The following is a 24,894-nucleotide window of genomic DNA, read 5'->3' on the forward strand; positions in this document are numbered from 1 at the left end:
GAACGGTATCTATTTATCTACTTGCACTTGACGTGCTTTCAAATGGCTAGGTTGGCAGGAGCAGGGACCGAGCAACAGGAGCTCACCCCATGGCGAGGATTCAAACCGCCAACCTTCTGATCAGCAAGTCCTAGGCTCTGTGGTTTAACCCACAGCGCCACGCGCGTCCCCACATTAAAAATTAGTCCTCTCTTAGTTAAGGACTTATACCAAGATTCTAGGTCTTCTTCGTTCCCCTTCCTTTATTTCTGTCCCTGAATCTTGTCAAAACTACATCATACTTCCCACCCAAGCCAGAAAAAAAAGAACATTGCAAGCATTTGTCTCTCTCTGAAAGAGAGACTTTACTCCATGACACACTTTTCTCAAACTAATTGCCCAGACCAAAAGCTTCTGTCTCTAAATGGGGGATGGGAGGAGTTGTCTGAGAGAAACACAATATTTCTTTTTAGCAAACAGGTGGTGCCAACCTCACTAAAATAATTCACAGATGAATGAAACTCAGCTTTCTACTCCCCCGTGCCCTGAAATTAAATATTCTGGACCTATATTAGCGTAGCATTTAACTATGATTTACTTAAAAGTGATCTATGGATTTCTACCTTTGAGTTTAACATAAAAGCACACATTTGAGTAATTACCAGTCAACTGCCTGGTTGCTCACCTGCCTTGACCTTGACGTGTCCAGTTCATATTTTTAGATCCCTGCCCTTTCATCCTATCTTCTGTATCACCCGCCCTGTGAAACACCCTCCCACCAGATGTCAAAGAGAACAACAACTACCAGACTTTTAGAAGACATCTGAAGGCAGCCCTGTTTAGGGAAGCTTTTAATGTTTGATGCATTACGGTATTTTAATATTTTGTTGGAAACCAGATGGGTGGCATATAAATAATATATTATTATTATTGTTATTATTATTAGTATTATTATTAGGGTGCTTTTCCATGAACTACTGCTTGCCAGTTTAACCAAACAGAAGCATAGGTAATTCTTAACCCTGAGTAGGAAACTTGTAAAATGGAAAGGTTCTCAAAAATATTTAAAGCATTAAGATATTTCATCCCTAGTTCTGTGTTGTCCTGGCACAGGCCTGAATCAGTCACAGAGATTCTCTCTTTTTTCCCTTGTTTTTAATTAAAATGGGGGGGGGGACCAGGATTCACTTGTCTAGGGTTTCTTCAAGCGCAATCAACCATCAAGACTCATCTTCAAAGGAAGATGTAGAGACTACCACTGTTTTTATCTCAACATCTTTATGGTAGGAAGAATGATCCCTGTATTCAAGGAGGATCTTTCCTGTTCCTCCAGTCTTCATGATCATTGTGGCTTCTTGAATCCAAACATTTAAACCTTTTATTTTCTCCTGTGATCGTCTTTTCAGTGCAAAAGCTGAACTGGTCCAGGAAACACTGACTTTTCAACGTGAAAAAGAGCAGTTCAACAAACATTTTAAAAATCAACAGAAGGTAAGTTTCTGCTCCTCCATGAAATTTTGGGCCTAACATTCCTACATCTTCTTAGGTAGCTTTCACATGTGACAATTGTTTGGTACACTGATGAGTAAATGGTCAAAACAGGTTGAAGCAAGAGGAAATCCAGTGATGACCATAGCAAACTTTTAGAATGGCTGCTATTGCTTAATGGGGTACATTTGACATGGAGAACATGGTTAGCAACCATCAACACATGACCTGCTCTGGAGAGATGTTTGAGGGTTGAGTCCCGCTAATTGTGATTTGTGGGAGCGGGTGGCGCTGTGGTCTAAACCACGGAGTCTCTTGGGCTTGCCGATTGGAAGGTCGGCAGTTTGAATCTGTGCAACGGAGTGCACTCTCATTGCTCTGTCCCAGCTCCTGCTGACCTAGCAGGTTCGAAAGCACACCAGTGCAAGTAGATAAATAGTTACCACTGTAGTGGGAAGGAAAACAGAGTTTCCAGGTACTCTGGCACTCATCATGGTGTCCCGTTGCGCCACAAACGGTTTAGTCATGCTGGCCACGACTCGGAAAGCTGTCTGTGGACAAACGCCAGCTCCCTCAGCCTGAAATTGAGATGAACGCCACAACCCCATAGTCACTTTTGACTGGACTTAACCATCCAGGGATCCCTTACCTTTTACCTTAATTGTGATTTAATGGTTTGATGCAGTGATGCTTCTGTTGCTAGATCGTTTTGAAATATTGTCCGCTTGCTTGGTTACCTAAGGAAAAATAATATTTAAAATAGTTGGAAGAATTCTAGGCCAGGGATGGGTGGACTTTCGGTTTGTGGGAACTTTTTAAACTACAACCCCAAGATGCACCAATCGGAGGCTGGTGCAAAAAGATTTCCATTGAAAATTAAAGAATTCTGAGCCCATAAATATATCTAAGTATCGGAACTGAATGGAGCTCACAGCCCCCCTGCACAGAAACCCACCCACGGTTATACCAAACTCCCTTCATTTCAGGCATATAATTTAGGGTTTGGCTGGGGGTGGGATTTTCTTGCTGCTATGGTTAAACATTTGGGAGTAAGGTCTCCTTGCTGATCCACTGCAAATCACACAAGAGTTATAAGAATCTATCTTTCCACCACCTGTGAGCATTTTAAATCGGATCTCTGGAGCTATTCTGAATGTCTCATTGATCTCTGTCACTGAAATCTTGTTATGGCCATTGGAACAACAGTCCCTTGCCAGCAGGGGCAGCCCTTTTCTTAACATAGCACAAGAGTTGAATCCGATGGGTAGAGACCCCATTGGCAAGGCCCAGTGTTAATCTATCACAGGACAGTCCAACCTTGAGTCACCTGTGGGCCACAAGATCAGCCTTCAAGAGAAAGCATCAAACATGAAGCATGAGTTTTTATTTTTGTGCCTTTTTATGGTATTGATATTTTGTTGGAAAGTTATCAGTTTCAGTGGTATCTCAGGTTACATATACTTCAGGTTACATACGCTTCAGGTTACAGACTCCGCTAACCCAGAAATAGTACCTCGGGTTAAGAACTTTGCTTCAGGTTGTGAACAGAAATCGTGCTCTGGCAGTGCAGCAGCAGCGGGAGACCCCATTAGCTAAAGTGGTACTTCAGGTTAAGAACAGTTTCAGGTTAAGAACGGACCTCCGGAATGAATTAAGTGCTTAACACGAGGTACCACTGTATAAAGAAATACAGTCAAACCTCGGTTGTCAAACGTAATCCATTCTGGAAGACTGCTTGGCTTCCCAAACATTCGACAACCGAGGCGCAGCTTCCGATGGGTTGCAAGAGCTTCTTGCACTCACGTAGAAGCCGCGTTGGACGTTCGGGTTCCGAAAACTGGAGCATTTACTTCCGGGTTTTCGGCATTCGGGAGCTGAAATGTTTGAAAACGGAGCCAATCGAGAACCGAGGTTTGACTGCAAAGTGATACAAAGAAAAAAGAGGAAGAGAAAAATAAAAAGGCAAAAAATGTGTAGAGAGAGAAAAAACCAATATATGAATATATAAAAAATACCCTACTCTTTTATAGATTTGATATTATTATCCCAATACATATATAAATATTAACAGCTTACTACATTTTGTATAAACTCATTCCAAATACTGTCATATTTATTCAAGCAACATCTACGTCTGTAAGTAGTCAGTTCATAAGTTGTGAGTGTTATCATATTGTCGATCCATTAATTAAAGGGGATCATATCATTATTCTTTCAGTTGGTCAATGTGAGTCTCTTGGCTACCACTGAAGCACGGAGAATCCATCTTTGTTGTCCCCTTGTTATCTTCCAATATCATGCATTGTTAATGAAAGCGCACACATCTGTTTGTGTATTAAGTTTTTTTGAAAATTAAATCTATTAAATCTATTGTGTATTTAATTATATGTATTAATTGTGCATCTAAAATGATATTAAATAGTATGGAATATATTGCAAACACTTTAAATTATTCCTTCCAGTAGCACCTTAGAAGAAGTGTGCATGCACACAAAAGCTCATACCAATAACAAACTTACCTTATTTTTTGCTCTATAAGACTCACTTTTTCCCTCCTAAAAAGTAAGGGGAAATGTGTGTGCATCTTATGGAGCGAATGCAGGCTGCGCAGCTATCCCAGAAGCCAGAACAGCAAGAGGGATTGCTGCTTTCGCTGCACAGCGATTCCTCTTGCTGTTCTGGCTTCTGAGATTCAGAATATTTTTTTTCTCGTTTTCCTCCTCCAAAAACTAGGTGCGTCTTGTGGTCTGGTGCGTCTTATAGAGCGAAAAATACGGTGGTTGGTCTCTAAGGTGCTACTGGAAGGAATTTTTTTATTTTGTTTCGGCTATGGCAGACCAACACGGCTACCTACCTGTAACTTTAAATTATGACATGGGAATTTAATTCAGTGTGTGGGTTCTGTGTCAAAGTTCTCTTGCGGCCCACTTCATACTGAAAGTCGGACCACCCTGATTTATCTTATACTTTTTGGTCCTGTTCTGCTACTTCTGCTTTCACTCCTGGCTGTGCAATGAAAATAGCTTGTGGAGCTGTGCCAGCTCTTCCAACTCCTTTCACTGTTCTGTTGGATCTCATCCTATAACTTTAAATGTGTGACTGAAAAACACTTAAAATCTTTACGAGCGTGGATTTTATTTTATTTGCAAAAAAAAAAAAAACAGGAGCTCCAAGAGATGCTGGAGAAGCACAAAGCTCAGAATGAAGCGTGGCTCCAAGCCAGAGCCGAAGAGAATGACAAAGAAAGAAAAGAGCTCTGCAAATTGAGGGTAAATATTACAATTTCCTAATGCCCTGTCCCTAAGGCTTGCTTTCCAGGCTATTCGCGGAACATTTACTTAGAACTGCACACTGCTGTTGCGCGTCGAGGTCCCCAAGACACCCCCCAAAGAAAAACACAATTGACAATTTTTGTTTAAGGTTTTTGGCATAATTTTGGCCACAACTTTATTCAAATACAGCAATGTGAGTGGTTGCTGAGGCATTGGTAGCACGGGGACAGCTCTGACATTCGCACCCCCCGCGAAGTCAGCAAGGATAAGCCACCTGGGGAGAGAGACGGGACTGGGAAGCATGCCTCACCTCTCCCCAGCATGCTCCCAGGGGCTTGCGTGGCCCTAGCCCCTTGCCAGGGGTTTTTGGACAAAAGCATGGGGAGCCTCTGGGTTCCTTTAACGGAAAACCCTTGCAGCAGCAGCAGCATTTTGGAGGGGCAGGCACAGCCAAATCCATACCCCTCCACCAACCAATTCCCAGACCAATGCCTAACCGCAAACCTTACAAGTTGTGATGATTTGCTACGCAGTAGGCAAAAAACCAAGTGGCACACACTAATCAGCCAAATGGACAAAATTCCTACCGGGCCCCTGCCCCAAAGCAGATGACCCCATGACAGGCATAGCAAGGTCAAGTGAACAGCCTAAAATTAGGGAAGGGAGAGTAGGTGATCTGAAGCACGCAGCGAAAAGAGGAAGTTTGTCGCTGCGTGCAATGTAGTTAACAAATAGGTCTGTCAATCAATAAATGGCAACATATAAATCTCCCCAGTAACAGCCCACCCCTGCTTAAAGGATGGCCAAACTCTTTTGCCCAGCAGCAGTGAGGTGTCTTGTCATCCCCAACCGCAACCCGTGCTCTCCGTGAGAGAGAACACGCTTTGCAAGAATTGTACTTCCAGCACTGAGGGGTCCATCGTTAGTTCTGCCAGCCATAAAACTTGTTAGTTAATCTGTTTCATACCTTATATTTAAGGCAGTCTTGTAGCACTTTAACATGCATGGCTTCCCTCAAATAACACTGGGAAACAAATTTTTTGTTGCATTGACACTTGCAACTGGAATGGGGAGTTCCTCAGAGTGCGGGATATGTCTAATTGCTGAAGGAATACTGGGATAGGCGACAGAATGTCGGTTTTTCTTGCCGCTACCCTTCGTATTGACTAGATAAAAATAGTATAACAAAAGGCATCAGGCTTGTTTACACATTTTTGTCAACTTGAAGAAGCCATGGTCCGATCTGAAAAATACAAATATTTAGGTTACAAAACTATAAAAATAAAGAAAAATTAAGTTTGCAAAACCATAATTACCATGTGGGTAGGGTAGATCAACGTGTCAGTGTCCACTTATCCCCAGTGTAAATATGACATATCGGCAAAAATTGGAAATTGAAAGATAACTATAGCATGTACACGAAAATCGATCTCAGATTTGAAATCAGTATTGAAGAACATATAAGAACAGTGGAAAAATTGGGGGGGGGGGATGTTCCCCAGTGTAATCTTGGGAACTGTCAAGGGTGATGGGAGTTGTCAGGAGAAACTTTATCCCCCAACAGAGCTCAGGGTTGAGCTCAGGGTTGCTCAGTTCCTGTTCACCTGTTTCCCATGGGCTTTTGGTTGGCCACTGTGAGAACAGGATTCTGGACTAGATGGGCCATTGGCCTGATCCAACAGTCTCTTCTTATGTTCTTATGCTATCTCGGTGTTTTCTCATGGTACTAAATTTCCAGTCTTGGCCACACTGCAAGTTTCCGATGCAAGTTTGCCCTTATATGGAGTTAGCTCACTTGCCATGTGCCTGGTGAAAGGACCAAAAGTTACCGTATGTTTTTCACAAAGACAGTATTCCAAGATTAAAAGATCAGCAGCAAGCTCTCTTTGTCTGCAGAAGTAGAAATAGCACAGTTTAACGGATGGGCCTTGTTTCCCTTTGCCTTTACACAAGGAAGTGACCCAAACAGAAATGCAGAGATGACTCACATATTGCTTGTTCTGACTCACAGCATTAAATTGCTTTCGGAGAGTGTAATTTGCTATAGCCTGCAGTTCCTTGGTGTGTGAGTGTGTGCACAGACTTTTCTACTGTCAGTGTTTCAGGGATACCATGTTGGTGGGGCCATAAACATAGTTTGTTCCCATTCAGACCTATATTCATCACTGATTTTAGAGAATTCCTGTGCTGAGGGTTCAGTTTTTAAAACAAAACCATAGTTCTTGCGCTGTCTACTGTTTATATTATTTAAACAAAACAGTAAATGAAACAAGTGATTTATTTATTTTTGGCTTTGTGCATGTAAAATATCATACCCTCCAACATTTCTCCAGTGAAAATAGGGACGTCCCATTCCACAATGATAATTTTACTATTTATACCCCACATATCTTACTGGGTTGCCCCAGCCACTGTGGGCAGCTTCCAACAATTATAAAAACATAATAAAAAATTGAACATTTTCAAAAACTTCCCTATACTGGATTGCCTTCAGACACCATATCCTCGCAACACTTTTTCAATTAAAATAGGGACATGCTAAGGAAAAGTGGGACATTCCGGGATCAAATCAGAAATTGGGATGGCTTCTCTAAATCAGGGACATCCCTGGAAAATAGGGACACTTGAAGGTTCTGAAATATGCTTTTCAGATCATTTTTGCTGTTCACTTTAAACCAAGCACATAATTCTGCTCTTCAGAAAGATATGGGCCTGTTACCAAAGCAGCTTTACTTTTTATGTCATTTTAAATCTTTCTTAAAATCCATATGTATCTTGAAATGTTAAAGAGAACTCTTTGTTCACTTAATTGGAAATAAGTTATCCTGAAGTCATACAGATTGGGGTGCGCAGCTACCAATCTAAGTCGGAATCATTCCTTTTTCTTTGTTGAGAGCACATCCAAGTACGGTATGTTCCAGGCATCTTGAGAAATGGTGAAAACAACGGAACTGTGCTATAATTCTCCCTCCAGGACTGTGGTAACTATGGCATAAATAACCGAAATTAGATCAATTTCAGCACTTTTTTTGCAACACTGAGCCATAGCCTAACAACAGTCCTCTCTACAGTCCTTTTTTATCTTTTCCTAGTACAGTTGGAGTTTTTGAGAAAGTACCATGGGAACCAGTCCCAAAATGACGGCTGTGGGGACATGACATAGAAGAAAATGGCTGCCAAAAGAGCAGAAGAAGAGATGGGGTCACAAAATGGTGTGGGCATGTGCCCAATCAGTGGGGAAAAGGCTGTCGGAACTGTGGGATGGAAAGCTAGCTGACTTGGCCCCAGCTGGAGCGTCTCCCTTCTCAGTCTTGCTGTTGCGGAGATCCATCAGTCATCCTCCTCCGACATTCATCCATGACTCATGCTGCTGTGCATGCAAGAGCACACATTACTCAGCAGAGTAAACACACAACAGACCAGGCTCGAGGCTTGGATACTATACTAAACTATGCATTTATTACACATACCGTATTTTTCGCTCCATAAGACACACTTTTTCCCTCCTAAAAAGCAAGGGGAAATGTGTGTGCTTCTTATGGAGCGAATGCAGGGGGGAGGCAGGCAGGAAAAGCCCCCAAGAGCCGCACACAAGCTCTGTGAGGCTCTTGCGGGCTTTTCCCCAGGAGGGAGAAGGGACTGACTGGCAGCGTCAGTCCCTTCTCCCTCCTCGTAGAAAAGCCCGCAGGAGCTGCCCGCTCCTTAAAGGGTGCGCGGTCCTGTGGGCTTTTGCGGGAGGTGGGGGAATTGCCGGAGAGGCTGCGCGCGGCCAAAGAAGCCAAGACAGCGAGCGGGGGAAATATTCCAATAATATTTTTTTCTTGATATCCCCCTCTAAAAACTAGGTGCACCTTATGGAGCAAAAAATAAGGTAAATCAGGACAAAGAAATACATGGCCTCTCTCTTTGTCGATCTTTTCGGAGACAGAGAAAAACAAAAGCAATGCAGAGCGGATGTTCCGCTCACAGGACTCCAGCAATCTGCGCTGGAATGTAAACAGACATGTGACATGTTACAATCCCACATATTTGCAGCAAGGGTGGAATGGAATTCCCAACAAAGGCGCCTACATCAGCCAGTGCTGCACTTGCTTTCAGAGAGAATCTCTTGAGACTGATGCTTTGCAGAGGACCATTTTTCCACGTGTCTGCCTTTTTGACATTTCCATGTAGAACCCTCAAACGAAACTATAGCCTCAAGGTTGGAAGAACTTAAGAAGCCATGCATTCTAACCATCGCCTCCCAAGAAGGATTGTCTCCACACTTTAATATTTCTGGGCACAATTCAAAGTGTTGGTGATGACCTTTAAAGCCCTAAACGGCCTTGGTCCAGTAGACCTGAAAGAGCATCTCCACCCCCATTGTCCAGCCCAGTCACTGATGTCCAGAACTGAGGGCCTTCTGATGGTTCCCTCACTGCAAGAAGTGAGGTTACAGGGAACAAGGCACCTTCTTGGTAGTGGCGCCCGCCCTGTGGAACATCCTTCCACCAGATGTCAAGGAAATAAACAACTATCTGACTTTTAGAAGACATCTGAAGGCAGACCTGTTTAGGGAAGCTTTTAACATTTGATGAATTATTGTATTTTAATATTTTGCTAGAAGCTGCCCACAGTGGCAAGGGAAACCTAGTCAGATGGGTGGGGTATAAATAATAAATTATATTATTATTATTATTATTATTATTATTATTATTATTATTATCTCATGTAACCCATGCTGCGGTTCACCAGCACTGCAAACAAGGTGCACCTCTGCAAGATCAGCTGGATTCAGGGTGCCTCTCTGCACATCACATGTCTTTGTGATGTTGAATTGAATCACGGTTGGTGCCTCTGATGGCAGACTCACAGCTCTGTCTATGCATCTACTCAGAGGCTCTGTTGAATTCAGCTGGGCATATTCTTGTGGGTATCAGATTGCAGCTTAAAACAACTGCTCCATTGAAAGCCCACTTGAACCTGAGCTGAAAACGTTAGTTTAGGTAAAGCATAAGCCAGTTGGCCTATCTAAGGTCTCTATGAGTTTGGGTTTTTTATAATAATTTTTATTAGTTTTCAGTTACAAAAATCCAGTAATAGTCTCATTATAACAATGCCAAATAATAATACAATTACTAATACCAATCCTTCAGATGCCAAATTATACAATTTAGTTGGCCTTCCACGTGCTAGATTTGAGAGTTTGATTATTTACTTCATTTCTGCATTCAAAAATATTTTTAATTTCAACTACACTCCCTTATACAACAGCCGCAATACTAACAACTTCTATTCATATTGACACATTAAATGATTTATACATCTACAGGTGAAGCATTCAAACTATATCCTTGTTCTCCCTGTGCGTGGCAATTATTCTGTCCGCGATGTTTCTTCCTGTCCTTGTAAAATATTATGTCAACTGTTTCCCGGTTGTTGCTGTTCTCCAACATGCCTTGGGCGGAGCTAATATCCCACTGTTGTTTCAGAAGTTCTCCATTGCTCCATCCCGTGCCCCATTGTTTTGCAACTTTAGCAGCAGCTGCAAAAATCATACTGTCCAACTCCCAATAAATATCCTGTTTTCGCCATTTTTCTCTCAGCCTGCGAAGGAGAGTGATCTGTTGAGCTTCAAATACAGTCGTACCTTGGTACTCAGACATTTTGGCTACCAAATGCCGCAACGCTGGAAATGAGTGTTCCGGTTTGCGAACGTTCTTTGGAACCCAAACGTCCAACGGGGCTTCCGCAGCTTCTGATTGGCTGCAGGAGCTTCCTGCAGCCAACCAGTAGCTGCGCTTTGATTTCCAAACATTTTGGAAGTCGAACCGACTTCCAACCAATTTCGTTCAACTTCCAAGGTACAACTAGCAACTCAGTAATGAATAAACTCTCTATGAGTAGGCCCATTGAGAAACCAACAGAGCCTCATTTGGTCCACTCTGGAGTTGGATTTTGCTGTCAAGTATTTTAATTCTTTTTGGATTCTTTCAACTCCACTTAATCCTCCATAGCATGAATTGGGAATCTGTGATTCCCCAGATGTCACGGGACTACAAGTCCTAGCATCCCTGAACATTGGCCCACTCCCCCCTCTGGTGTGTACTGCAATGTACCAATGCAAATTGAAGCACAGGAGAACGGTGGGATGACCTCACTGTGTTCTAAGCAGCTAATGTGTTCATGGCCTGAGACAGAGGGTTGTATCCAACTGCGCTGTTCTGCTTGTATAGCAGGCTTCCTGTTGCCCAACATAACTTCTCCTTTCTCTTCCCTGATGCCAACCATGCACCTCTCAAAATCTGCGCCAAGAGACCTTGTAGAGCAGATTTGGATGATGGGGAGGGGAGAGTAACAGGAAGTCTTAATGCATAAGCAAGTGTTACACAGTGTTAACTACAACCCAGAGACTTATCTTTTAAAAAACAACAACAACCTGTTATATTTTTTTGCAAGAAACATGGATAGATTGCAAAACACATGCTCAAATTACAGCATTGCGGGGCAGGTCTAAAGGAAGATGTCCTATCTTGCAGTTCATTCCCGTGGCTGAAAAAAATCATCTAAAACCCGGTTTTCTTGTTTTGTCACAGGAAGAGATTCTCAATGACCAGGAAAGATTGAGAGACGAACAGCAAAGCGTTTATCAGCGCAATCAGCAGCTCCTTTCTATAATGCAGCAGTTCAAAGGAATGTGAACCGTTTGCTGAATAAAGCCTGGTCACATGCTCTAGATCATAGCAGCTACACAGCACCACTTGAACAACTGAGCTCTTATGTAACGAAGATCCCGTTACCATACAAACTGAAGTTTGATCTCGATAACTTTCCATCCGGCCCCGGGACGATGGTTCAATTAAATCCCCACCCACTTTGGGAAATATTCTGAGTTTTTGATTCAGTATTTTATATATATATATCAGGTGCTTGTATGTGCTGACATGGCATTTTAAAATGGACAGAAGGAATATAATGCTATATTCATAACTTAGGAAATTTGTTCTTGTTAAGAAAGATTAATGGATTTGCAAAGCTAGGAAACAGAGAGAGAGATTATGATCAGAAAGCCGCTTTGATTCCCTCTCCCTTTTTCAGACTTTGGAATGGGATACACTAGGAAACCACGAATTTTGCTCCAATCCTGCTCCTGGTAGAAGTTACTATCAGAAATGACAGTACTGAGGACTACTGAGAACATATGACTTTAGGAGGAAAGCAGTGGTGGAGGAAGGGTGAAATGTAAATTCATTTTTTCCTCCTTGTCAAAAATTTGGGCATGTTGGATCTGTGCACATTAGCTCTTAACTTTTCGTGAGCTTCATAGCTACAGTGTTCTGTGAGTTTGCAGTAAGAGGTAGGGGTGTGTGTGTGTGTGTTGATGCATCTTGATTTGGGAGGATTGGTAGAACAATCATGCTGGAATCAAAGATAGGTCGCTACTGTGTCAGTGGAAGAGTCTGAAAAACATACCGTACCATTGATGTGATTATTTGAAAATCACTTTCCTGCAGGTAGTTTGAGGATCAGAAAGCACCTTGTGCCATACAGTGAGAGAAAGAAAATGAGAGTTTTTATGTGAATAAAGTTTGTGTTCATAATATTTCTTTATTTAGTGCCTTGAACATCACATTAATCATCAACTTAAGTGTGGCAACACAGAAATAAGTCCAGTAAAACTTTCCCTGGGAAGTTAAGCAGTCTTAATAGGCAAAGAATTATGGTGCTGGAGGAGACTTTTGAGAGTCCCGTGGACTGCAAGAAGATCAAACCGATCCATTCTGAAGGAAATCAGCCCTGAGTGCTCACTGGAAGGACAGATCCTGAAGCTGAGGCTCCAGTACTTTGGCCACCTCATGAGAAGAGAAGACTCCCTGGAAAAGACCCTGATGTTGGGAAAGATGGAGGGCACAAGGAGAAGGGGACGACAGAGGACAAGATGGTTGGACAGTGTTCTCGAAGCTACCAGCATGAGTTTGACCAAACTGCAAGAGGCAGTGGAAGACAGAAGTGCCTGGCGTCCATGGGGTCACGAAGAGTCGGACACGACTAAACAACAACAAGCATTACAACTGGAGTCCGCAGTGCCTTGCATGTAGCTACTGTGTGGTTTTCAACCTTTCTGAGTCCATGGCTCCCTTGACCAACTGCATTCTTTCTGCGGCACCCCTGTGGGGCTCAGGAGCCCAGTTATGTCACCCCTTGCCTGCAGAGCTGGCAGCTCCTCACCCTTTTTCAAACACCCTCCCTTGTGAAGTGTTCCTCTTCTCTTCTCCCCTCTCCCCGGGTGTCCTCTGTGCAGCCACTGCTGGTGCCCCTGCCCCAAAGAGTAGGTACCTCCTCACACTGCCCTACAGAGGCCTGGGAAGCACCCCCTGCCGTACCCTAGAGGCACCATACGCCTGGGAAGCTTGTAGCCAGGGCTGTTGCAACAAACTTCGAGAGGCAGAGACGTGAGAGGACATCGGAGGAGGGAGGGGGAGGAAAGAGGGACAGAGGCCAGGCTTGTCCACGCACCCCTGACCATCATTCAGGGCACCCCAGGGTGCCATGGCACACTGGTTGGAAACCACTGCCTTAAGGACTTGTCTTCCTGCCTGCAAAGCCTCTGAGGACACCACTGCCCCACCATTCCTTGTCCCCTTTCCCGTAAGGTGGCAAGGATAGTTATATCCAGCCATCCTTCAAAAGTATAGGGAACGTTCTCTTTAAGCTCTGTGTGCCAAGCTGCCAATCAGCACCAAGCTGCCAATCAGAACCCTGGAAAGCATTGGAGGCTGAAAGAGAAAGTGGGGAGAACAGTGCTCTTTGCCACTTGCTTTTTCAGTTCTGTGTTCATATCAGCAGCTGAACAGAAAGCAGGGTGGCCACTGCCGTAGAAGGGTGAAAATTGTAGGAAGGAGGAAAATTGAGTGACCGGGGGGGAGTAGGGAGAGAAAGCAAAGTGTCGCAGGAATCAGGAGAGAATGCAACTCTCATGCACACAAGTTAGAGCCACTAAAATGGATTCTCTTGAAATTTCATTTTTTGTGGGTTTGCATCCCCCCCCATGAACATCAAAACACACATCACATCTGTCTCCATTAAATGAACCATAAAACCATGGATACTGTCGTTTCCATCACTGCCATAGTACAAAAAATATGGCTCCAAGCCACAGATCCTTATGGATTCACATAATTTTTAGAATTAGAATTTAGATCTCAAAACTATAATCAGAAGTTTCCTCTTTATCTACAGATATGTCCTGCGATTTGATGGTGATGTCATTCATCCCACTCCCAAATACTGAGGTGAAACAGACTTATTCAACCCAGAGCCTAGGTCTTCCATGGGGAGCTCCCTCCCCCAAAGTGATTCATAGTGAATAGACACCTGATCCAAAGTGATGGGGGCGGATCTCACACAGCCCTAGTTTTTGCTAGGCAGTCTACCAATGTAAGCTTTAATTTGATTGTGTTTTGGCAGGGCTGCATGCATAGTAACGCAAACTCAAGAGGACCCATTCCAGTTCAGATCCAGCTCTCACCCAGACACCATGGGAAAACAAATAGCCCGTGTATGTGTGTGGGCACACATGTGCACGGGGAGGAACATGGGTGGCGCTGTGGTCTAAACCACTGAGCCCCTTGGGCTTGCCAAGTGGAAGGTCGGCAGTTTGAATCCCTGCGATGGAGTGGGCTCCCGTTGCTCTGTCCCAGCTCCTGCCAACCCACGCCAGTGGGTTTGAGCCCCAGATTTGGCAAAAGATTCCTTCATTGTAAGGGGTTGGGCTAGAAGACCCTCATGGTCCCTCCCAAACTCGATTCCCTGATTCTCTGATTCCATGGAACCAATATCTCCCCCTCCCCGGAGTTCCATCTGTTCATGAATCTCTACCTTCCACACATCACATTCGTGAACAAGCAAACACTATTCTGCCTCAACCCCATTTAAAACCTCCCATGTACTCACACAAACATATACCAGCCGACATCCAAAAACATGACATCCATTCACGTTCATGCCCTGGCTTCAGTCCCCAAATATTCAGTGGCTTCTGTTGACTGTCTTCCAAAGGTGAACCTTCATCAGCCAACATCCACAAACATCAGTCTGCTTTAGCCTTGTAGCCTCCACCAACCTCTGAACCCAATAGCCACTGGCTTCCATCCACCAACATCTTCCAGCTTCTCTCAGGTCCATCATGAGACGTCCACCAGCTTCCAACCACAGATACCAGCAGCCTTCAAGCAAGCAAAACTGCTTTTTCATCGCTCCCTAGCATCTCACTGCCAGAGGATTGCCTCCTTCCATTCACCACTTTGCCTCCTCCAAGTGGAAGAAACCTGGGCAGTGCTGAATGTCACATCCATTGCCAGATGTGTCCTGCTGGAAACAGAAAAGGGCTTTCCCCTTGGCCTGCCTTTATATCCCCTCAGTTGCCAAGTGCTTTTGTGACATCACAAGAAACCCACAGCCAATGGCAACAGCTGGGGAGGCATCATCTTCATTGCTTTGAGCCTCACAATGGCAGGTGGACCTATCAGTGATTATGTCCTTGTTTATTCAGGAAGTGGGTGGCGCTGTGGTCTAAACCACTGAGCCTCTTGGGCTTGCCAATCAAAAGGTCGCCCGTTCAAATCCCCACAACGAGGTGAGCTCCTGCTGCTCTGTCCCAGCTCCTGCCAACCTAGCAGTTTGAAAGCACACCAGTGCAAGTAGATAAATAGGTACCACTGCAACAGCAAGGTAAATGGCATTTCTGTGCGCTCTGGTTTCTGTCACAGTGTTCCATTGCACCAGAAGCTGTTTAGTCCTGCTGGCCACATGACCTGGAAAGCTGTCTGCAGACAAACGCTGGCTCTCTCGCCCTGAAAGCAAAATGAGCACCGCAACCTCATAGTCGCCTTTAACTGGACTTAACCGTCCAGGGGTCCTTTACCTTTTTTACCTTTTGCAATGGGAGGGAGTGCCCCAAAGGAGGAGAGAAAGGAACAACCAGAGATGGTGGTGCACAAGGCACACTCTCAACTTTGAAATGTGTGCATTAAATTAAATTACTCCCTGCCACTCCACAACCGAAGTTCATGCTGGACAGCTTGCGGACTCCTTTCCCATGTGCAAATGGTGATGGATGATTTTTTCTACAGAGCCCACACTGATCTTGACATCTGCAGTTAGTTGGTGAACAGTTATGCAGCGATCATCCAAAATGGCGTCCTCCACTTGCCGTATGATGTCTTCAGCAATGGCCCAGGAATTGGAGCCATTCCACCGAAGTCCAACCACACTTGAACTGGTGATGCCAGTGCTCGACTATGACATATGATGGGACATCCTCCCCATAAGTCCCTTCCATCTCATTGAACATCTCCCGTGGTGTGCACCCTTTCAAGTACAGGAACCTGATGACTGCTCTGCATTCAACTGGTTCCATTATCAGACGTTACTCCACATTAGCACCAGTAGCAGAGAAACTGTTAGGAGTTCAGAGCCACAAATTAGCACGTTACCTATGGAGAGATGTATTATTATACATGTGCAATTTCATCCTCCTACGATAACCGGAAGTGTGTCAGGGGAAATCTTTAATGAGCAACCCTTGTACATGGGCCTTTGACTCAACTTAAGTTCTTATGTCACTATATAGGTAGATGGCTTTAAAGTTATGTTCTGGGTGGTAGAGTAGACCATCCAGACTGAAACAATTTATAGCCAGGCCTAAAGAGGCTTTGCACAGTAGGACATTTGTTATCTAGAATTTATTGAGAACCATTTGCTTTGAAGATATCTTGCTAACTTTGGTAGAGCTACTCTAGATGGTTTTGAGGGTTGTTGCGCGCACGCACACACACACACAATCACATCAAAATTGATAGTGGAAAAAAGGAAAAGCTTAGCTTTCTTAGTGGATGTTGCCTTTGTCCTTGGAAGCATGTTAAATATTATAGAGTTGTTCTAAGGGGCATTTGACTCCAAGCAGATCATTCTTCAGGAATACAAGATCGATGACTTATTCTCCCATCCCCCAACATCAACAAGAAGACGTTTCCAAGAATTTAGTATGTCATCTCATCGGTATTCTATGGTGAGCCCTTAAAGCTATATATCTTAAAGCACTTTCCTTGGATCTGTAAGAATGCTAAAGTTCCAACTAGCATGAAAAATGGTTGCTATAGCGTTTAGCCCCCTCCCCCCTCCCCAATCGAAGAGGCATCTATTCAGCTTCAGTTAGCATCATGCTGTTCAAATCCTGGGAAATCTCAAAACAAAGTCTGCCAACTACATAGATAGTTATTGATACATTTTTGGTTTCTTGCAGGTGCAGCTACACTCTAGGAAGGCTGCTATTTGGTCTAAAATTGTAATGGTTTAAAAGTCTTGGCCTCTGTCTCGGGAGGCACTGAGCCTTCTTTCCCATGTTTCTAAACACACGTGTTTCAGTACAAAACTGAAGTCATCATGTACTCTAGTGGTTTTCCAGCCTTCCAGTTCTTTTTCTGTGCTTGAAACGGCAACCAATGGATTAGGAGCTGTCCCAATTCCCTTATTCAGTAGATTGGTTGGGCACAGCTTCTTTGACCTCCATTGTTGAAAAACATACAGCATACATTTCTCCACGTTTTCAATAGATCTCATGCACCTATAGAAGGGCACAGGTGGCACTGCGGTCTAAGCCACTGAGCCTCTAGGGCTTGCTGATCAGAAGGTCTGCGGTTCGAATCCCCACGAAGGAGCGAGCTCCTGTTGCTCTGTCCCAGCTTCTGCCAACCTAGCTGTTTGAAAGCACACCAGTGCAAGTTGATAAATAGGTACTACTGAGGCAAGTTGATAAATAGGTACACAGCGTTTCTGTGTACTCTGGTTTCTATCACGGTGTCCCATTGTGCCAGAAGCTACTGTTAGGTCCATCATGAGACACCTGCTAGCTTCCAACCACAGGTATCAGCAGCCTTCAAGCAAGCAAACTTGCTTTATTATCGCTCCCTAGCATCCCACTGCCAGAGGATTGCCTTCTTCCATTCACCACTTTGCCTCCTCCAAGTGGAAGAAACCTAGGCAGTGCTGAATGACACATCCATTGCCAGGTGTGTCCTGCTGGAAATAGAAAAGGGCTTTCCCCGTGGCCTGCCTTTATATCCACTCAGTTGCCAAGTGTCTTTGTGACATCACAAGAAACCCACAGCCAATGGCAGCAGCTGGGGAGGCATCATCTTCATTGCTTTGAGCCTCACAATGGCGGGGGAACCTATCAGTGATTGTGTGCTTGTTTATTCGGGATGCTGCTGGAGCTGTAATCTAAACCAGTGAGCCTCTTGGGCTTGCCAGTCAGAAGATCAGCAGTTCGAATCCCTGTGACTGGGTGAGCTCCTGTTGCTCTGTCCCAGCTCCTGCCAACCTAGCAGTTTGAAAGCACGCCAGTGCAAGTAGATAAATGGGTACCACTGTGATGGCAAGGTAAACACTATTTCTGTGCACTCTGGCTTCCTTTCTGGTCTCGTTGCACCAGAAGCGGTTTAGTCCTGCTGGCCACATGACTCAGAAAGCTGTCTGTGGACAAACACTGGCTCCCACAGGCTGAAAGCGAGATGAGCGCCACAACCCCATAGTCGCATTTGACTGAACTTCCAGGGGTTCTTTACCTTTTTTATGCTCCAACAACTCTACATAGGATCTCAGGACAATAATAATCAACCTTGATTATGGTTCATCCTATTTGTGATCTTATTCCATTAAATGGAACCAATTTCACCCTACTGTACCCAGAGGGAAAAAATGATATAAATAAAATATTATAATTCACATTAGGGCGATATCTTTATTAGGGAAGCCGAAACATAACAAAAAAGCACGCAAGCTTTTGATTTCTTTGGGACTCTTAATCAAACGAGATGGTAAACAAAACAAGTGTGGGAATTATAGACGGAAGGGAGGGAATCCGCTGCTGTTTGATCCATGGATAGAGCCTGCATTGAGTTACACACTTCAGAAAGAAAGTGCAAAGAGGTAGCTGATACTCATATGAGCCTCTCTTTCATGCTTTGCAGGTTTCAGGTTCCATGTAAGGCTGATGGGAAAAAGAAACATTCAGTGCTTGAGTATTCTTTTGAAAATTCAAAATCCAGGTGTTTCCCACATCTGTCTCCTTCTCACAGGGGAAACACACAGGAAGACAATGAATGTGGAAAACCTAAGTGGTTTTTAAAAAAGGAATAAAGCTGGAGATTAATTTTAGGTAGCATGCTAGGTAAGAAAAGGCCATACAGACCTAGCAGTTTGTCAGCGATTGGCCTGAGGAGTGGGGGAATGTGTGGGCAGAGGAAGCAGATGGGGGGAAGGAGGAGGATGGGAAAGAGGAAATGTCTTAGTTTACAGAAAGGTTGGCACACATAAATCATTTCGTTCAGGGCACTAAGCAGCCCCCAACATTTGTTTTTATTAATACAAATCAACTTATTTGAGAGGGACACGGGTGGCACTGCGGGTTAAACCACAGAGCCTAGGACTTGCCGATCAGAAGGTCGCCGGTTCGAATCCCCGCAACGGGGTGAGCTCCCATTGCTCGGTCCCTGCTCTTGCCAACCTAGCAGTTCGAGAGCACATCAAAGTGCAAGTAGATAAATAGGTACCGCTCCGGCGGGAAGGTAAACAGCGTTTCTGTGCGCTGCTCTGGTTCGCCAGAAGCGGCTTAGTCATGCTGGCCACATGACCTGGAAGCTGTACGCTGGCTCCCTCAGCCAATAAAGCGAGATGATCCCGGAGTCGGTCACGACTGGACCTAATGGTCAGGGGTCCCTTTACCTTTACTTACTTATTTGAGGAGCAAAGAAAAAGAGGGTTATGGCAATAGAGGCCACCCTTTTAAAAGTCATCAAACATTCTGCAAAACCCCCCAAAGTGCTAAGGAGCTCTCACGGCAACATGGACTGCAGATGTATAACAGATCAGCTTATTTTATTTTTCATGGTAAGGAAATGTCCAGATGAAAGGAACACAAAATATAGGCTGGCATTATGAGCAGCCCAAGTCTGTCCAAGTCACACCATACTCCCATTTGGTTTAGCATGGTCTACGTAGATTAGCAGCAGTTCTCTAGGGACATAGCAAGAAACCTGGACATAGCAAGGATTAAACTGGGGACCTTTGCATGCAAAATGTGTACTTCGACACTAAGCATTGGTCCTTCCCAAATGAATTTGATTAGATGATAAAAGGATCAAGGGGGAAATATTTTGTGCTTCCAAGAGTTGAATTGGAGGGCATGTTTGCCTTCTGCCTTAAATCTTCATCTTGTTTGTGCAAGGAAAAGGAGACTCATGGTGTAGTTGTTTTAATGAGCTGTTTCCCCGTTCCTCAGAGAGCCATATATCAGTCTCCTGTTTGTCGAAAAAACAACAGCAAAGTGAATCCTGCTGAAAATGTGGACTACCCATTCACCTGGGTATGTCAATTGCTATGTAAATCAATTTTCCATGAAAAATAAACACTTGAAACAGACTTGCAGAACTAATAAGGAGGCGGGGGGAATAAAACATGATTAACTACAATTTTTAAAAATTGTTATAGGATTGGTGGGTTGGTCTGGATATCATATTCAGGTTCCGCCCAAGGCTCCTCAAACTAATCACTTTATTAACAAACTTAGGTAAAGCCATTAAGCTTCTCTTCACATGACTAAAGTGTACAGGGGAGCAATTGCCACAGAAACTAAGTCAGCAATGCTACAGGAAGGCAGGTCTTTCGCTCCACCCCTGGATGAAACCAGAGTCCTTTCTATTGAGGATAATTCAGACTGAAATTCCCAGGTATAAAAAACCCCCAAGTCATTTATGTATACTACTACTGTGACCCGTGTTTTGTTAGTTCAAAAATGGAAAACGAGCGAGGCCCAGCCAAGGAAGAATGGCAACTTTAGTTGATGGAATATGCACAACTTGCAGACTCAACATATACAATAAGAGAACAAGAAGAACATACGTTTAGAGAAGACTGGAAAACGTTTATTGAATATATGGGAAATAATTTTGTACAGCTGAAAACACTGGCAGCATTAAGATAAATTCAACAGTGTCAAAAAGTTTTGATGGATGTAATAATGGAATACTGAATGGTATAGCTATTGTAAAATATGCAGGGATTTGTGATATGTAAAATTAACCATGAAAAGGGAAGAAGGGAAGTCACTGATATTTCAAGAATGTAAATAGATAGATAGATAGATAGATAGATAGATAGATAGATAGATGATAGATAGATAGATAGATAGATAGATAGATAGATAGATAGATAATGTAATCAGAGTGTGTAAGATAGCAATAGACCAGGGGCTGATCTCAAGCAGAACTGAGAGCTGTGAAGACATTCTGAAGACTTTCTCTCTGTGCTGATCCAAATCAATAACTTGAAGAGCTCCTCTAGAAACCAAACTGGGCAGCAAGCTCTGTTGGAGTGTGAATGCTCTAAGCTACTGGTTCCCAATTGGTGGTCTTTGGACAAAACCCACCCAGGGGGGTTTGTGGCACCATCCACATAACGAAAACTACAATAGAGATGCCAAAAATTTCAAAAGTAGGGAGTGCATGGTTAGGGAACAGGGGTTCCGCAGCTAATTGGAAACCACTGCTCTAAGCCCTCCCAGCTTATGCTCAACTTCTATATATGTCTAAACAAAAACCATAAATAGTACAACTGTGTCTTGCATGAGGGCTGTGTTCCGGAGATGGCACATGCATGCAAAAGCATATATACTTGAATCACACCCTTGGAACATAAGACGACCCGGATGGTCGCCAGAGCCAGATTCTGTGTACAGATCTGTAGGTGCAGAGCATCCCCCAACCCAAACTAGTTCATTAAGAAAATCCCCAAACTCGGTTCCATGGGTGACTCTGGGTCATCTCTCTGTGGTAGCTTATCTTAAAGTTTACGTGTCTATACGCTTATCACATTTATAAATTTTAAATTTATTGTTGTACTTTGTTTTAAATGTTTGTTTCCCTTCTGGGATGGTACCCCCAAGTGTGTTTTATAAGCTGGTATCTGACCGTAATAAATTATCTAATCTATTCACACCCTTGGAACAGCCCCTGTTTGAGCATCCTTACTTTTCTGGACGTTGGTCCTTAACTTTTAAGGGAAGCGGGTGGTGCTGTGGGTTAAACCACGGAGCCTAGGACTTGCCAATCAGAAGGTCGGTGGTTCAAATTCCCGCGACCAGGTGAGCTCCCGTTTCTCGGTCTCTGCTCCTGCCCACCTAGCAGCTCGAAAGCACGTCAAAGTGCAAGTAGATAAATAGGTTCTCTGGCGGGAAGGTAAACGGTGTTTCCGTGTGCTGCTCTGGTTCGCCAGAAGCGGCTTAGTCATGCTGGCCATATGACCTGGAAGCTGTCTGCAGACAAACGCCCGCACCCTTGGCCAATAAAGCGAGATGAGCACCGCAACCCCAGAGTCGGCCACGACTGGACCTAATGGTCAGAGGTCCCTTTACCTTACTTTTCAGGAGCCGTGCACTGAGTGGGCCTTGCCCAATGTATACCGTATTTTTTGCACCATAACACTCACTTTTTTCCTCCTAGAAAGTAAGGGGAAATGTCTGTGCGTGTTATGGAGCAAATGCCTGCAGGTGGCGGGGGGGATCTGCTGCAGTCGTGAGCAGAGGATCCATGGTTCCCCTTCCTTCCCTCCTCTGTGGTTACAAAGCATGGATCCACATGGATCCTCAGGATTTTTGCATTGGGCTACTCCAAACTCACTGTCAGATCACATGCCTGCGGCCACAGCATGAACCACAAAAATCATATATCCACTATTTCGTTTAGAATTTTTTTTTCTGGTTTTCCTCCTCTAAAAACTACGTGCGTGTTATGGTCTGGTGCGTGTTATAGAGCGAAAAATACGGTATATGCGAAATCTGCACTGAAATGTTGCTTGATTTCCGTGAGGACTCTCCCCCCCCCCCCTTAAATCATGAAGGTGGCAAACTGAGCTTGATGTTTGGGGGGGGGGGGAGAGACTTGCAAAAAGTTAGAGAAACCGAAAGTGATAGATTTGCCATTCCTGAGACTGAGATATGTTGCCTGATAGAGATCTCAGAAAGGGTGTTCCACTGTGTGGGAGCCACAGTGCAGAGGATCTGTCCCATATCCTAAAAGATCTAATTTTTGTCACTCAGGGAGCCATCACAAGGCAACAGATCTAAAATGATGAATGAGTTCCCGGAGTGAAAGATTCAAGATAACATTTTCATATAGCACCATCAAACTACTTACTAGAGAATAAGAGAGAAAAATTCCACGAACTTGAAATCTTTTGTTCCTTGTTTCACCAGCCATTTCTGCTTTTTCTTTCTACTCCTTGGCTGCCAAGAAATTCCCCTTTTATGCTACTTGGGGGTGTCCAAAAGTAGAACTGTGGTTTTATGACTCAGGAGGCAAAACCACAGTCTAGTTCAGCAAACCTGACAATTACTGACTGACTGCTAAGAACGCTAAGAAGTCAAGCAGCCTTTCCCAGCAACACAGAAAACTCCATTTCGTTTCCTTCCAGACTTTTAAAAAGTCTCTGCTCTGGTTTCTTTTATTTAAAAAATTACTTCCTTTTTTCTTGGTGTTCTTGACGGCAGCAGGAAAAGCGGTATAAGTAGATGATTTATCTTCAAACGTAGCCTTTTTAATGTACTGGAAACAAAACATGCATTAGTAACAAATATACTAAGAAAAGGGAGAATTATATGGGAGATGGAGGCTGCCATGGCAATGGGGGGGGGAGTAGTTTAATTTCTCAATAGCCGAATATCGTACTGTAGAAATGTGATGCAGCTGAATCACTTCTGAACATTCCCAGACACAATACCTCGACAACAATCTGAGAGAACTCAAGTCTGGTTTTTGAACTCCGTCATCTCATGCCAGAGTGTAATATATATGAGACTACCTCAGAGCTGCGGGTGGCGCTGTGTTCTAAATCACTGAGCCTCTTGGGCTTGCCAATCAGAAGGTCAGCAGTTCGAATCCCTGCCAGCTCCTGCCAACCTAGCAGTTTGAAAGCACACCAGTGCAAGTAGATAAAAAGGTACTGCTGCGGTGGGAAGATAAACGGCGTTTCTGTGCGCTCTGGTTTCCATCACGGTGTTCCATTGCACCAGAAGCAATTTAGTCATTCTGGTCACATGACCCAGAAAGCTGTCTGTGGACAAATGCCGGCTCCCTTGGCCTGAAAGCGAGATGAGCACTGCACCCCGTAGTCGCCTTTGACTGGACTTAACCGCCCAGGGGTCCTTTACCTTTACCTTTACCCTTCTTCTGCTTGCTGCAGTCTGAGATGAGCTTTCCAGATAATGTTTTCAACAACATCTGCCAGCTTCTCTTAGGTCCATCATGAGACGTCCACCAGCTTCTGCTCACAGATACCAGCAGCTTTCAAGCAGGCAAACTTGCCTTATTATTGCTCTCTAGCATCCCACTGCCAGAGGATTGCCTCCTTCCATTCACCAGTTTGCCTCCTCCAAGTGAAAGAAACCTGGGCAGTACTGAATGTCACATCCATTGCCAGGTGTGTCCTGCTGGAAATAAAAAATGGCTTTCCCCTGGGCCTGCCTTCATACCCACTCAGTTGCAAGGGCTTTTGTGACGTCACAAGAAACCCACAGCTAATGGCAACAGCAGGGGAGGCATCATCTTCATTGCTTTGCGCCTCACAATGGTGGGTGGACCTATCAGTGATTGTGTGCTTGTTTATTCAGGAAGCGGGTGGAGCTGTGGTCTAAACCAGTGTTTCCCAACCTTTGGTCTCCAGCTGTTTTTGGACTACAACTTCCAACATCCCTAGCTAGCAAGTCCAGTGGTCAGGGATGATGGGAATTGTAGTCCAAAAACAGCTGGAGACCAAAGGTTGGGAAACACTGGTCTAAACCACCAAGCCTCTTGGGCTTGCCAATCGGAAGGTCAGCAGTTCGAATCCCGGCGACAGAGTGAGCTCCTGTTGCTCTGTCCCAGCTCCTGCCATCCTAGCAGTTCGAAAACAACCCAAAACTTGCCAAAAACGGGATGTCCAATTTATTTGGGGCAGTTGAAGGGTTTGATATGCTGGTAGCAGATAGGACCAGAAGATACATTTCAGAAATCCTGGAAAGCACCAGGAAAGGCCAAGTAGGGTTGTCACTTGTGGAGGGTCCCAAGGGCTGAATAGAAGGCCA

The 24,894-nt window shown here is 44.2% G+C and overlaps 1 protein-coding gene and 1 long non-coding RNA gene across 4 annotated transcripts in view; one reads left to right on the plus strand and one right to left on the minus strand.

Moving 5' to 3' along the window:
• The window catches only part of LOC310826763 (kelch domain-containing protein 3-like), an 83,057-nt gene extending 70,738 nt beyond the window's left edge, over positions 1–12,319 (plus strand). The window contains exons 17-19 of one of the 3 annotated variants that reach the window (XM_083702069.1): positions 1,386–1,470; positions 4,632–4,736; positions 11,315–12,319. In XM_083702069.1, the coding sequence (XP_083558195.1) occupies positions 1,386–1,470; positions 4,632–4,736; positions 11,315–11,419 (295 nt within the window). In that variant the 3' untranslated portion in view covers positions 11,420–12,319. The remainder of the gene's footprint in view (positions 1–1,385; positions 1,471–4,631; positions 4,737–11,314) is intronic. The other 2 variants (XM_083702070.1, XM_083702071.1) reach the window with 2 other exon arrangements.
• Positions 12,320–18,499: 6,180 nt separating this feature from the next.
• LOC310826850 lies at positions 18,500–24,249 on the minus strand. Its single transcript, XR_014556028.1, has 2 exons — positions 23,983–24,249; positions 18,500–18,768 (listed from the first exon to the last, which is right to left on the minus strand). It is a non-coding gene; the product is annotated as an uncharacterized lncRNA (long non-coding RNA).
• Positions 24,250–24,894: the final 645 nt, after the last annotated feature.

This window comes from Podarcis gaigeae (assembly GCF_964106915.1).
Source record: "Podarcis gaigeae genome assembly, chromosome: 11".
Taxonomy (NCBI): Eukaryota; Metazoa; Chordata; class Lepidosauria; order Squamata; family Lacertidae; genus Podarcis; species Podarcis gaigeae.